The sequence below is a fragment of the Papio anubis genome, chromosome 5 (assembly GCF_008728515.1).
Source record: "Papio anubis isolate 15944 chromosome 5, Panubis1.0, whole genome shotgun sequence".
NCBI lineage: Eukaryota > Metazoa > Chordata > Mammalia > Primates > Cercopithecidae > Papio > Papio anubis.
In genome coordinates, this window is record NC_044980.1 from 141163925 (window position 1) to 141178774 (window position 14850).

At 38.4% G+C, this 14850-nt stretch overlaps 1 protein-coding gene across 6 annotated transcripts in view; it reads left to right on the plus strand.

Annotated features, from left to right (window-relative positions):
* Positions 1-14850, plus strand: part of FBXO38 (F-box protein 38) — a 59029-nt gene that overhangs the window by 119 nt on the left and 44060 nt on the right. For 5 of the 6 annotated variants that reach the window (XR_002522800.2, XM_009209350.3, XM_003900329.3 and 2 more), the window contains exon 2: positions 10912-11102. Coding sequence is in view for 5 of the 6 variants with exons in the window: in XM_009209350.3 (XP_009207614.1) it covers positions 10975-11102 (128 nt within the window). In the remaining variant the exon portion in view is untranslated. Of the gene's footprint in view, positions 1-34; positions 1861-10911; positions 11103-14850 lie in introns of those variants that run through there. The other variant, XM_017960038.3, reaches the window with a different exon arrangement.

A 14850-nucleotide genomic window follows, 5' to 3' on the forward strand; every position in this document is an offset into this window, starting at 1 on the left:
GAGGCGGCGGCTGAGTGGGCCTGGGGACCGGGAGCGGGGTGGCAAAGCCAGGAGTGCGTGTGGCAGGGCTGAGGTAGCTGGATGGGGGTTCTGGAACTTCCGACCGCTTAAGCTCGGCCTCTGGCCCCCTTCGGGCCTAGAGCTCCCTGAGAGATCAGGGGTTGAATTTGTAGTTCCTGGCCTTCTAGGCCGTGCTTGCGGGGTTTGCCTGCTCCTCTGCCTGGCCCCAAAATCCAGCCTAAAGAACCCTCTCTGGGCCCCAGTTTCCTCAGTCAAATGTCTGAGGGTGTTGCACTGGACAGCTTCTGTGACTGTCTCCCACTCCGGGCGTCACGAATTTCATGATTTTAATGTTAAGTCGCTGTTTCGGCCTGTGAAGTGAAGGAGGCCTGTGTTCAGAGTACTGAGGGGATGTCCGTGAGCAGGAAGCAGTGAACACATCTTTGAGAGGCTGCCACGCCTGAGTATCAGGATCCCTGAATTCTAGTTTTACCCCTTCCACCTACACACTGTGTGACCTTGTCTAGGTCCATTAGCCTTTCTGTGCTGCAGTTTGCTTATCTGTGTTGGATGCCTTTGATGTCCGTGCCCTAGCTGTGGAAATCAGATTTTTAACTCCCCTTTTATGGAGCCTTTACGGACCTGAAAAGCATGTTCTCCCTGCACTCTGCACATCCAGAATTTGACTAAGAGATGTCTACCGTGTTTCTTTGCAGACACCAAGCTGGCCAAGGGCATCTGGGCACTTAGGAAGGTTCCTGTGCAATGAGAAGCTCTGTCCAGAAAACTTTGTTTTATACACCTAAACCAACAGTGTAAACCACTACAAAGTGAAAAACAGGAGACCTTAATTTTTGTTCCAAAGTTTCTGTTAACTTGATGGTTTACTTTGGCCAAATCCCTTCCTCTTTCTGAACTTGAGATTTTTTTATCAGCCAAAGGAAGACGTTGGATTAGATCACTGGTTTTTCATCCCCTTGCCCATTCCCCCAGCACAAGTGAAGGATAAAATAATAGTTCTATAAAGCCATGATTTTCTCAGGGAGGGAGGAGGTCCAGTTTAGAGGGTATGTGTTACATAGGCATAGACTGAAAAAAATCCGCTTGTGATTTTTAACTTTCATTTTGAGAATTAACATTTTAGATTATCTGTAAGCCTTCTTTCCCCTCTTTAAAATGTGTGATGCTGTAATTCTGATATCCTCCTTGGGTAAAGAATGTAGAGTTTTGTGTGCCTCTTTGTTTAAATGGCTGTGTGCCCAGAGGTACACTCTTTATATTTAGTCAAACAGATAGTAATGCATAGTAGAGGAGAAAAAGGAACAGCTAGATTCCTGTAAGGTAGGGTGATATAGTGAAGTAAAATTGGTAGTATACTAAAATGAAATAAGGTGGTATAGTGAAATAAAATTAAAAAGGAGTTGAAGACCTGGATCCCTGCTTCACACTGGTACATTCTGCCTCTGTGACTTTGGATAAGACATCTAACGTCTCTAGGTCTCACTTTCCTTATCTGTAAAACGAAGGGTTGAACTGGATGATTTCTAGGCCTTTTTCAGCACCATAATCCTGTGGGGGTTTTTGTTTTGTTTTGTTCGTGTGTGGTTTTTATCTGAGCAGTTTGCTGGATGTGGTGTGGTATTTCCTTAGACGAGAGGCTGTCCTAGTCAGTAGATACACTAGATAGTCTATGATGTCAGTTAAGGTCTGTGAGGGCAAATTAAGTGATATGCAAGGTTACTTTGATATGAGCAAGCTGAAACCAATAGAAACCAAAAGAAAGGCATGAGAAACTTGAAGAGCCGGGAAGCCCTTGACCAGATAGGATCATTGAGAATATTGGGAAATTTTAAGTGAGAGGTGGGTATTTTTCATGAGGATAAAAGTAATTTGAGTTTGGGATGGGAAGGAGATTTGAATTGACAAGATAGGAGGAGAACACTTTTTGGAAACAACTCTGGTTTAAGAATGTGCTTGCAACACCAAGACAAAAGTAATGCTTCCTGTGGCTAAGGTCAGCTAAGCAGGCAGCCACAGAATGACTGTAATATACCTAAGGTGGCCATAGACCACTGTGTGGGAGCCTAAATTAAATGGACCATAAACCCTAATTTGTGAAGTAGGGTGTGGTCAGATGCAGTTCTATCAGAGCATCTAGAAGCCTTTCTCCAAGCACTGGGGCATTGCTCTGGAATGCCGGAAGACAGCCACGGTGGCAGAGGACTGACTTGATGATAGGATGTTTAGTGTAACCTGGGAAGTCTGTATCCCAGCCTGAACATTGACACTATTTAATCTTGGGCAAGTGATTTGTCACCTTATCCTCTCTGGTTCTGTTTGTTCATCTTAAAAATTCGGGATCACTGGATGAGCTTCGATGTCTGTGAATATGAACCCCCTGAAATCGTGTATGTATTTCTGCTTGCACGAGTCTGGAAAATAGATGTGCCACTTTCATCATATTCTCAGATGGGTTTGTGACCCACAAAAAATTGAGAACTGTGTGATTAAGTAGTCTTTCAGGTCCTCTTCAACTTTTAACATTCTGGGATTCTATGATTCTGTCATTTCTGACATTTCCTTAAGGTTCAGAGTCTGAGGGTCTAGAAGTTGCTAAGCCTATAGGTAACACCTGGTACTGCAAAGTATAGTCTTTATATATAACACTCTCCTCCTTATTTATGCAGGCATAGCTCAGAGATACTGCAGGTTTGGTTCCAGACTACTGCAATAAAGCAAGTCACAAATTTTTTGGTTTCCCTGTGTTTACAGAAGTTATATTTTACAATGTAGTATAATCTATTAAGTGTGTAACAGCATTATATCTAAACTAATGTATATGCCATAATTTTAAAGTACTTGATTTTAAAAAGCTAACAATTAATCTGAGCCTTCAGCGAGTCATAATATTTTTGTTGATGGAAGGTCTTGTCTCTGTCTTGATGGCTGCTGACTGATCAGGGTGGTGGTTGCTGAACACTGGGGTGGCTTGGCAGTTTCTTAGGACAACAGTGAAGTTTGCCTCATTGATTGGCTCTTCCTTTTAGGAAATATTTTGTTGTAGCATGCGATGTATGATAGCATTTTACTCACAGTAGAATTTCTTTCAAAATTAGACTCAATCCTCTCAAACCCTGGCGCTGCCCTATCAACTGAGTTGATGTAGTATTCTAAATCCTTTGTTGTCATTTCAATAATGTTTACAGCATCTTCACCAGAAGTAGATTTCATCTCAACAAACCACTTTCTTTGTTCATCTGTAAGAAGCAACCTCTCATCTGTTCAAGTTTTATCATGAGATTGCAGCAATTCAGTCACATCTTCAGGCTGTCCATCCGATTATAGTTCCACATCTGCAACAACTTCCTCCACTGAAGTCTTTTGTTGTTTTTTTTTTCAATCCTGCTCCTTCTATAACCACAGAAGTCTTGAATTCCTCAGAGTCATCCATGAGGACTGGATTCCAAACTCTTGTTAATGTTGATATTTTGACCTCCTCCCATGAGTCACAGGCGTTCTTAATAGCTTCTATTAAGCTATTAATATATCCTTTCCACAAGATTTTGATTTAGTTTGCCCATATCCATCAGAGGAATCACAGTCTATAGCAGCTATAGCCTTAGGAAATTTCTTCCTTTTTTATTTTTTTGAGACAGAATCTAGCTCTGTTACCAGGCTCGAGTGCAGTGGTGCGATCTTCGCTCACTGCAACCACTGACACCCTGGTTCAAGCAATTCTGCCTCAGCCTCCCGAGTAGCTGGGATTACAGGCACGTGCCACCACGCCCAGCTAATTTTTGTATTTTTAGTAGAGATGGGGTTTCACTATGTTGGCCAGACTGGTCTCAAACTCCTGACCTTGTAATCCGCCTGCCTCGGCTTCCCAAAATGCTGGGATTATAGGTGTGAGCCACCACGCCCAGCCAGGAAATTTGTTTCTTAAATAATATGATTTGAAAGTTGAAAGTTCTTGATCTATTAGCTGCAGAATGGATATTGTGTTAGCAGGCATGGAAACAATATTAATCTCCTTGTATATCTCTAAGGGACCTCTTAGATGACTAGGTCCATTGTCAATGAACAGTAAGATTTTGAAAGGAAACTTTTCTGAGGAGTAGATCTTAGTAGAAGTCTTAAAGTATTTAGTATGCTATGCTGTAAACAGATGTGCTGTCATCCAGGCTTTGTTGTTCCTTTTGTAGAGCACAGGCAGAGTAGATTTAACATCATTCTGAAGGGCCCTACGATTTTCAGAATGGTTAGTAAGCATTGGCTTCAACTTCATGTCACCAGCTGCATTCTCTAACAAGATAATCAGCCTGTCCTTCGAAATTAGGCATTTACTTCTCCCTAGCAGTGAAAATCTGATATGGAATATTATTCCAATGGAAGGCTGTACATACTGAAAATCTGTTGTGTACTGTAGCTCCTTTCAGCCGTTATCAAAGGTCGATCTTTTGGATAACTTGCAGCTTCTCCATCAACGTTTGCTGCTCCACCTTGTGCTTTTCTGTTGTGGAGACAACTTCTTTCCATAAGCTCATGAACCACCCTCTGCTAGCTTTCAACTTTTCTTCTAAAGCTTCCTCACCTCTCTCGGCCTTCATGGAATTGTGGAGACCTAGGGCCTTACTCTGAATTAGGCTTTGGCTTAGGGAATGTGGCTGGTTTGAACTTCTATCCTTGCAACTCAGACATTCTGTATATCAGCAATAGGCTGTCTTGCTTTCTTATCATTTGTTTATTCACTGGAGTAACACTTGTAGTTTTCTCAAGAACTTTTTCTTTGTGTTCACAACTTAGCTAATGTTTGGCACAAGAAGCCTAGGTTTTGGTCTGTCTTGGCTTTCAACATGACTTCCTCACTAAGGTTAGTCATTTCTTGCTTTTGATTTAAAGTGAGAGATGTTCAACTCTTCCTTTCACTTGAGCACTTAGAGGCCATTGTAGAGTTCTTAATTGGTCTAATTTCAATATCGTTGTGTCTCAGGAAATAGGGAGGCCTAAGGAGAGGGACAGAGATAGAACAGCTAGCCAGTGGAGCAGTTAGAACGACACCATATTTATCAGTCAAGTTTGCCATCCTATATAGCATGGTTTGTGGTACCTCCAAAACAATTAAAGTAGTAACATCAAAAATCACTGATCATAGATCACCATAAAACATGTAATAATAATGAAAGGATATGAAATATTGTGAGAATTACCAAAATGTGACACAGAGACATGAAGTGAGCACGTGCTGCTGGAAAAAGGCACCAATAAACTTGCTTGACGCAGTGTTTCCACAAATCTTCAATTTGTGAAAGACACATTATCTTTGAAGCCCAATAAAGTGAAACACAATTAAGGTATACCTGTACTCACCTGTCCCTCATGCTCCATGACTTCTCGGCAAGACTCCCTCCAACTCATCTTTCTCTAATGCCAGTAACTGGACTTTCCCCTCCTTTACTCTTTTTTTAACCTGCTACTGCTTTGTACCTTCTCTGCCTTGTTGAATTTCTCAAGTGAATTGAAGGCAGGGTGTTTAGTGGCAAGTGGTATTTTGGAGGTAGGAGTGAGAAAAGAACACAAGACTAGTGATGGCAATTTTCTCCTCACTTGATTTGGTTCCTCTTCCAACTAAAAAGCGAATAAGAGAAAGGGTGCACATTAAAAAGGGATACCAGCCGGGCATACTGACTCACGCCTGTAATGCCAGCACTTTGGGAGGCCGAGATGGGCAGATCACTTGAGGTCAGGAGTTTGATAGCAGTCTGGCCAACATGGTGAAACCCCGTCTCTACTAAAAATACAAAAATTAGCCGAATGTGGTGGTACATGCGTGTAGTACTCGGGAGGCTGAGGTGGAAGAATTGCTTCAACCCAGGAGGCGGAGGTTGCAGTGAGCCAAGATCGCGCCATTGCACTCCAGCCTGGGTGACACAGCGAGACTCCGTCTCTCGAAAAAGAAAAAAAAAAAAATGATAGCATCACCACTTACTTGGGAGTTTGTGTGAATTTCATGTTTTCTTTCTCATATAGGGAAACCAGGCCCCTATTCATCAGTACCTGAGATGAAATGCTCAGCATAGCCCAGCTGGGTATTTCACTTAAATGAACATGAAGCCAACTTTAGCTGAAGCAACTTTATTGTCCTTTATCAATTATCAAGACTGAGTAAGGGTGGGGGAAAATAAAATTTGTTGACTGAGGAAGCTTTTTATCTCCTGAACATTTTCAGACATCTACTTGAACTTGAGAGGACTGGTAGATTTCTCCTGGCTGTAAGTCCTGTCAGCCTCCTATATATAAGATAAAGATCTTTTCCTTTACCCTAGTGTTCATCTCCACAAGTCCCTTCCCCACGATAGACGTAGGGCAGGGGCGTCACTATTCCACCTGCCAAGTAAGAACTAAAAGACCTAAGTCTTCAATTCTAGCCATGATGTAAGAAATATGAATCGTTTCATCTAAAATTTTGTCAGTCCTGCTAATTTAAAATTTAGGCTTTTTGCTAGTTAGTGTTAAAGGATACTGTAGGTTAAGGTTTTTATCAGCTTCCTGGAGATCTAACCTCAGTGTAATATTGTATAACATCTCTGTGAGTAAATATTTTTTAATTCTCAGTAAGTGGAGTTTTATAAATGCAACGATGTTTAAGGTTCTGGGTATTTAGTCTAAAAATTCAAGTATAATTTGTGCACTAAGGCTACTAAATCTAATTCACACAAAAGCACTACATTGTAAAATCCTAAGGAACAATAAAAGGTAGAATCAGCAGAGGAAGATGTTATTAGGTGGTGTGAATTTGATGAAGAAAAAGGAGGAAGAAGGGATTTTAAAAAAAAGAAAAAAGCTTTTTATTAAAGGAATAAAGAATCAAGAGCATGATCTCCATGAAGAATTGTCAGGATTCTTAAAGCTGAATACGTGCTAAATTATAACAACTGGAGGATTAGTCTGAGCATCTAGGTAATTTGTGGGTGGATTAGTCTTTGCTGGTTAATAGTCGTGTTGAGGCTTTTACATGCTACAGAGTAGCTGTTATATGTGTCACTGGAGTAAAATCTGATTGCATTATTGTCTGGGCTATAAGTTTGTTGCTGAGATCATTGAATGCTGTGGTAGCAAACGCCCCATAGGAGCATGAAATGGTTTTTAGAAGCAGCCTTGAACCTATGGGATGTATATGGAATAATGGAAAGACTGATGGATATTCATACGTTAGATATTTGAGGGTATATTGTGAGCAAGGACTTGTTATCACCTAGAGGCAAGATTTTTTAGCAGAAACATGACTAATAAATCACTACACAAACTGCTATGGAAGCATATGTTAAGTCCCACAGGGAGCTCAAATGAAGGCGTGTGTAGGGGAAGCTTTTACGGAGGACTTACGTTTAAGCTAGATTTTTACAGGCAGTTTTCTAGGCAAGCAGGGAAGAGAAGGACATTTCCAATCAGAGTTAAAAGCATATTAGGAATGAAACACCAATGGTTGTTTGGGGGAATGAAGAAGATACTGATCTGCTGGAGTGAGTATACTGAGAGCAAGTGGTAAGGATTGGAAGAAGATAAGACTGGAACATCTCGTGTTTTTAGATTAGATTGGAAATATTTTATCCTCTGAACCAGGATTTCTTGTAGGCCGATTGTTTTGTTTTGTTTGGCAATGTATATTGTACTTCTTAAAAACAATCTGAAAATGTCAAATGATGGCGAATAATATGAAATGAAAAGTAAAAGTTCTTGTCTGCTTTCCTAAACCTCTGTTATCACTCCTCAAAGGTTACCAGTTAATGTTTTGTTGTCATCTTTCATAAAATGTTGTACGCAGACACAGTATATTTGTCTTTTTTATCATACTTTTTAAAAAAAAGTTTTAGGGGGGTAATCTTTTTAATTTTTAAAATTATGTTGTTGTTAGAATCATACTTTAGATGTAGTCTATGTTTTGCTTTTTTCACTTAGCACTATAAATCAGAGGACTGTTTTAAAAAGATAACTGCGGCTTCAGTGTGGAGTATACCATAGTAAGCATTTATTCAGTAAATTAATTATGGCAGGCATAGTGTCTGCTAAGCTTTTCCTCTACCCTGAGGATACAGTGATGGGTATCATTTAGGAAGCCATTTCAGTAGCGCACATGAATGTTATTAACTCCCAAAACTAATGGGAGTGGATGTAAGAACGGTACTGAGATAAAATTGATAAGAATAGCCAATCGTCTGTGGGAAATGAGAAATCAGAATATATTTAGGATGATTTCAAGGTTTATAATTCAGGAATTTAGTAAAACACATTAGGAAAATAGGTATGTTTATTTGCATATATCTGTGTATTTTGTTTTGGGAAGGGGGAGGGTTCGTGATATGAAGCGTTCATTTTGGACATAATGTTTTTGGAGGATGTTCAAGTTATTGATGTGAAAATTTCTGATAGGCAGAGGAAATGAAGATCAGAGCTCAGGAGAGGTAAGAAGTAGAGTTGGAAATTTTTTTCTTTTTTTGCTTTTCTTTGTGTATGTGTGTGTGTGTGTGTATATATATACACATATATATATATTTGTAGTAGCTAAATCCTTGTGAATGGGTACAATTGCCCACGGAGAAGAGGGCTCGAGGATGAATTAGCAAAGGAGACTGAGCAGTGGTCATAGAGGAACCACAAGAATGGAGAATGTCACTTTGGGAGCCAGAGGATGAGATGGTTTCAAAGGAGTGGTCAGCAGTGTCCCATAATACAAATGGGTCAGATGGGGAAGCACTGGAAAGAGGCTGTTGGATTTGTTGACTACATGTTCAGTGTAACCTCAGAGGTTTCAGGAGCTATCATAAGATGGAAAAATTCATTTGGAGCAGGCAGGGCAGTAAACAAGAAAAGGTGTGCAGTAATATAATCAGAAGCAGGTGAGTTTATTTATAGCTTTTCTTTTAGCTTGGGCAGTTCTGAGTATGCACTTTATTTTTCCAGAGGCCTGTTAGCCAAAATGTGATGGACAACGTAGGAGTAAGCTTCTGAGAACTTAAGATACAGGTCACAAATTCAGGGTAGCATAGCCCATATACCTACTTTTTGCAGAATTTTTTAGGCTCACACTGTGAGGTACCTGTTGATGCCAGTCCACACACATTGATTTGTCTAGTTTCTCAGGCCATACTGGTTAGAAACAACAAATGAGGGAGTGTGTGTGTGTGTGTGTGTGTGTGTGTGTGTGTGTGTGTGTTTGGGGTATGAGAGGCAAGCATGCTGACAGCCTCAAGAAGTAAATAGCACATAACCTTTCAGTGAGGGAAGAAGAGACTGGAACACACACACACACAGGCACAAGAAATGATGAAGATTTACTTAGCCTAATAGTGTGTCCATTTACTGCTGAGGCAAAAGAACCCCAGGAACTGCATGTACTTAAAGTACCCTCTGCCCACTAGGTGCCTTTCTTCTACTGAGATGCCTGAATGCTTGGGTTCTTGAAGTGTATTGCTCTTCTCTCATTTTTAAGATCCTTTAGGAGTTTCCTATCACATTGAGGATTAAGACCCCTGCTAGCAGTTCAGCCTCATCTTATTCCCTTTTTATCACCCTCTGTACCCTAATACCTTTGGTTTTATTTCAGTTCCTTAAAAGAGCCAAGCTCCTTTGCAGAATGCAGCACATGCCTGTGTAGCTCCAAGAATGCTTTTCTTCTTTCCTACTTTTTGCAGTGTTAATTCCTGCTCTCCCTTCAGTTATCGGCTCAATTGTCTTTTCCTTAGGAGAATCATTAGTGGCTCTGGCCCGTTTGTTATATGAGGCTTTAGAACTGTGTTTACTGTCTTTGTAGCAGTTACCTCCTTGTGTAATTCTGAGCTCATTTATGTGGTTATTTGATTATGTATCTCCACTTGCCTCTGGGCTCTTTGTTTACATTGGCCCAGAGTATACAAGTGGTATTCAAAATAAATGTGCCAAGGCATATTTAAATGAATGTGAATGCACCTCTTTTCGGTTGTCATCCTGTGCCTCCTCCATCTACAAAACCATTAATGTTAAATAGACCAGTATTTCCTATAAACTTTCCTTATTAAAATTCCTGGACAATTTGACAGTCAAGGTGTTAACTCCACATGCTGATCAATAGAACAAAAAACCATCTGGGTGCTCATGCAACCCATTTTCTCTCTGCTTTCCCTCTCCGTTCCTCCCCTCTCCCCTATTTTCTCTCTGTTTTCGTCCTTCTCTAAAGCTTATTTTAAAAACAAAATGTGCATGTGATACAAAAGTGAAATACCATCTCAATATTCACAAGAGAGGGAGAAGGGATGTTGCATTCTTTCTCTGAAATTGTATATAAGCTTGTGTTTATTTTTTAGGAGTTCTCTGGTTTTTATCAGATTCACAAAGGGGTCCATGACTAATCTAATCCCTGACTTTATAGGTGAGAGAATGAAGAATTTTAAAGATTGTTGCAAGTTTATAGAAGTAATTTGGGGGCAGAATCAAGATTAGAACCCAAGAATGTCCTCTAGTTTCTACTATGTTAGAAGCAGTCCTAGAACCACAAGCTCCTGGAGCTGGAAGAGGTTTTGATTCCTCATTTAATGATCACATGTTACATATGAAGAAATTGATACTTGGAGAAATTGAGTGAATAAGCTAAGAAGCAACAGTACAAATTAAAACACAGTACTCATGATTCCTGGATTTTTGCTCATTCTAAATAATGCACATTTACATTATCTTCAGAAGTTGATTCTCCACTCATCTTCAGAAAAAGATGTTCTGTGCTTTTTGCACAGAAAAAATTAATGTTTTTATTAATTTGAATGTGATATGTACCATTATGATACCTTTGCCTGTGTGTGTTTGAGAATAAACATTGTTTAACCTGTGTTTTAATAGGGGGTGTGTTTTTTTAGACTACTTCATTCTCTGTTTGCTTTTCAGGTACTTTGAACTCAAGTAAACAAAAGGGAAGATTTTCTCTTTGATACTGGAGACTGCACAACAATGGGGCCACGAAAGAAAAGTGTGAAAACATGTATCATGAATAATGAAATTCCAGAAGAAATTACAGCAGATGAAACAAAGGACTATATGAATCAACTTTCACATGAAGTACTTTGCCATATTTTTAGGTAAGATTGTGTTTGGTTGACTTACCTACCTGGAATGGATAAGAGCAAACCCTGAGGCAGTGCTGTCTAATGTGGTAGCTGCCAGCTACGTGCAGCATTTACATTTCAATTAAGTAAAAATTTAAAATTTAGTTCGTCAGTTGCACTGGGTACATTTCAAGTGCTTAGTAGCCATATGTGGCTAGTGGACACAGTGTATAGGACAACAGAGTATAGACGAAAATATTTCTTTTGTCACAGATAGTTCTGTTGGACAGCCTTTCTCTAGACTGTTAACATTTCTAGACTTCTTGGAATTTTTATTGACTAATAGATTTGTTGACTTTTGTTACTGCATTATAACAGCACTATGTGTGTACACTGCACAATATAAGGCAGTGTTTCTGACTTTTTCTGACTACAACCCTCAGTGAGAAACATACGTGTAAGTGATTGTAACAAAGTTTTCTGAAATAATACCCATCATAACTAAATGCAGTGCATACATTAAAGTTGTTTTATGAGCACAACACAAAAAGACTTCTAAAAAAATTATATTTTTACCCAAACTGCATTATAACAACTGTTTTTTTTTTTTTTTTTTTGAAGGAAAACTGTCATTCTAGTTTCCACTGCTCTCTTCTTTCAATTATTGTCCTTATGTATATAATTCAAATAAACAAATTCTAACATACTTTGTCTCTGAAATTAGAGATCCGAGTTTGAATCCTGGGTTCATTATTTGCTAGCTCAAGACTAATAATAGACATAATGGCAGTATTATTAGGATTCAGTGAGCACACTGAAAGCATAAATGCTTGGTAAATGTTAATGGTTATTCTGCCTCTTTTCATATTGCTACATGGTCTTCATAATTTTTTTTTTTTACTGCTTACTATTCTATAGAATGTATAAATAACATGGTACTTATCATTTCCCTTGTCTGACATCTAGATTGGTTTCAGTTTTTCTGTTTTCTGCAATTATAGTTGGAATTAACTTCTCTAAGCATCTGGATTTTCCATTATTTTAGGTTGTTTACCTATGAAAAATTTCTTTATTTGAAGTTCTTAAGAATGTTTTGAATTTCTGTAAATGAATATTTGCAGATTATGAACTTTTAAAATAGCAAGAACAGTTATTTTAGGAGATCCTAGGCACTGTATTTTTTTTTCTAATATAAATGTGTATGTCATTATTTCCTGCAGTTTGTTATTGTGTGACACATTGTAGTTTTTGCTAGTTCAGTTCTGTCTGGGATTAGAAGACCAAATTAAAAATGGTAGATTTTTTTTTTAACAAAACAAAATGATACTAACTTTCATCTGGCAGAAAAAAAGTCTGTCAGAATAGCCAAAAATTTTCAGAAAAAGAGTCTTACAACTACCAGATGTTCAATTACATTCTAAAATGTTTTGGAAAAGAAAGCCAGACAGTTGGGTAAAGGAGACAAACATAGGCTCCATTGAAATACATGTGGAGATCTAGTTTATGACAAGGTTGTATTCACATCAGTGAGGAAAAGCTGGGTGGACTATTCAGCAACGATGTCTCAACCTACAAACCATTTGGAGAAAAAATAAAAGCGCATTTTTATCTCATGTCTTACAGCTAAATTCAAAGTGGATCAGTGAATTAAACAATAAATCCTTCAGAATTCTTTAAGAAAGCATAGGTAAAATTGCATCTAGGGATAAAGTTGGATAATGCTAGGAAAAAATTGGACCGTGTATTATATATGTATATTTTTTTGAGACAGAGTCTCACTCTGGCTGGAGTGCAGGGTATGATCATGGCTCACTGCAACCTTGAACTCCTGGGCTTAAGCTATCCTTTTGCCTTAGGGGCACATACCACTGTGCTTGGCTAATTTTTTTATTTTTTCATAGAGTCGGGATCTTGATTTGTTGCCTAGATTGGTCTTAACTTCTGGCCTCAAGCAATCCTCCCATTTTGGCCTCCCAAAGTGCTGGAATTACATGCATAAGCCACCACACCTGGCCATTGGACCATAATCTAAACTGAAAATAGATCAGATAATGTTGTGCAGTTCAAACAGAATATTCAAATGGAAGGGGTGGAATCAAGTCAAGATATAATGGTAGTTACAATGAAGAAAACAGACCATTTGACAGCATGTAGAAAGAATCATGAACTTAGTTCTTGAACTTCATGTATTTATTCTGAAAACAAACTAAATTTTGTTTCATTTTTAGTCTTCCAACATTTTGATTTGAGGACTCATTGTGGTGGTGTAGTAACTACTTAACATCTCTTCATAAAACAAGAAAAACTATAGCCTTCCTTACAAGAAACCTAATCTTTGCTGTCCCTGCTATGCTCTCTTTTCTAAAGTGTTATATTTGATCTGTCTTCAGAACTCTAGTCCTTTGACTATGTAACTATGAAGAAAAAACATGTTACTTCTTAGGGAAAATATGATGTAAAATAATCTTGATTTTGTGATTATTCATCTGTTTGTATTTAAAGGGAGTATAAATTTAACCTAGGCAAATACGTTGGATAACAATATTTAGGAGAAAAATATTACAGTGGCAAAATTAATTAAGAAAGCAAATTTAATGTTTTTCATTGTTTATAAAATGTGTTGTCATGTTTCTGAAAAATTCTACTTATAATCTAAGTTATAGAGACTAAATTAAGTTATGGCTAGCAGTAATGCTTTATTTTGTATAAGATTTGATTTAAATCATTTTAAAGGGGTAAGAAGAGGGACGAGAAGTAGAAAAAAAATGGATCAGATGAATATTCAACGGGCATATGTGGACTTTTCTTTCAGATAGTGTCAGACAAAACTGTGTTGCCATTCCTGACCCTTTCGCCCTCTTACCTAGCCATGTGACATTTTGCAGGTTTAATTCTTCTGAGCTAATTTCAGCACTTGTAAAATGAAGTAATAATAGTGTATACTATGTCAGTGAAGTGCCAACAGATAACAGAAAATACACTTACCTGGAATTTGAAGATAATTTAATGAAGGGACTATTTACAGAGGTGTAGGTGGAGTTTACGGAACAAGTAAGGGATGATGAAGAATTCATCTACAGGATTAGCAGCAGTAGAAAGGCAGCATTGCCACCTGCAGCCCTCCAGCTGGTGCTTCTCATTGGCTAAAATTAACAGCCAGAGATGGGTAGGGAACACAGCAGGTCAGAGAGGGGGAGAAAAAGGACTGGGAGAGAGCTGTATGACAAACAGGAACCAGCTAGTTACCGCTTAACGTTGTTGTGAAACAATGAGTGGAGTGTGACGCAATACAGGTTCAGTAGGTAAAGGTAGCTTTAACTTTTCAAAAAATTTAATTAAGTGTGTGTGGAGGGGTCTTAAGAGAGAAAAATAGACCTTTCAGAATATGTAACAGAACAAAAGTCAGGGTTAATTGAAAGTTTCAGGAAAAGATAATAAAGAAGAATGGAAAAGAGGAAGTTGTAATTCAGATGAGGTGTCTTAATACTTATGCAATACTTTTATCAGTGTATGTGACCTTAAAGGTAAAAATCTGGGAAAAAGAAATCGTACTATATGGCTAAAGTATATCATTTGTTGGTGAGAAGATAAGAGTTTTGTGATAGTGATAGTAGGAGCTGAGAGGGAGCAAAGTGTCCCTACAGGAAGTAGATTCTGTAAAATATATGCAATAATATTGCCCATGTTCAAAATGAGTAATTCTCTCTGATCTTTCTCAGGTTCCTTTCTACTTCCATCTTGAAAGCAATTTATTTTTCTTTCTTTTTCTTTTTGTTTGTTT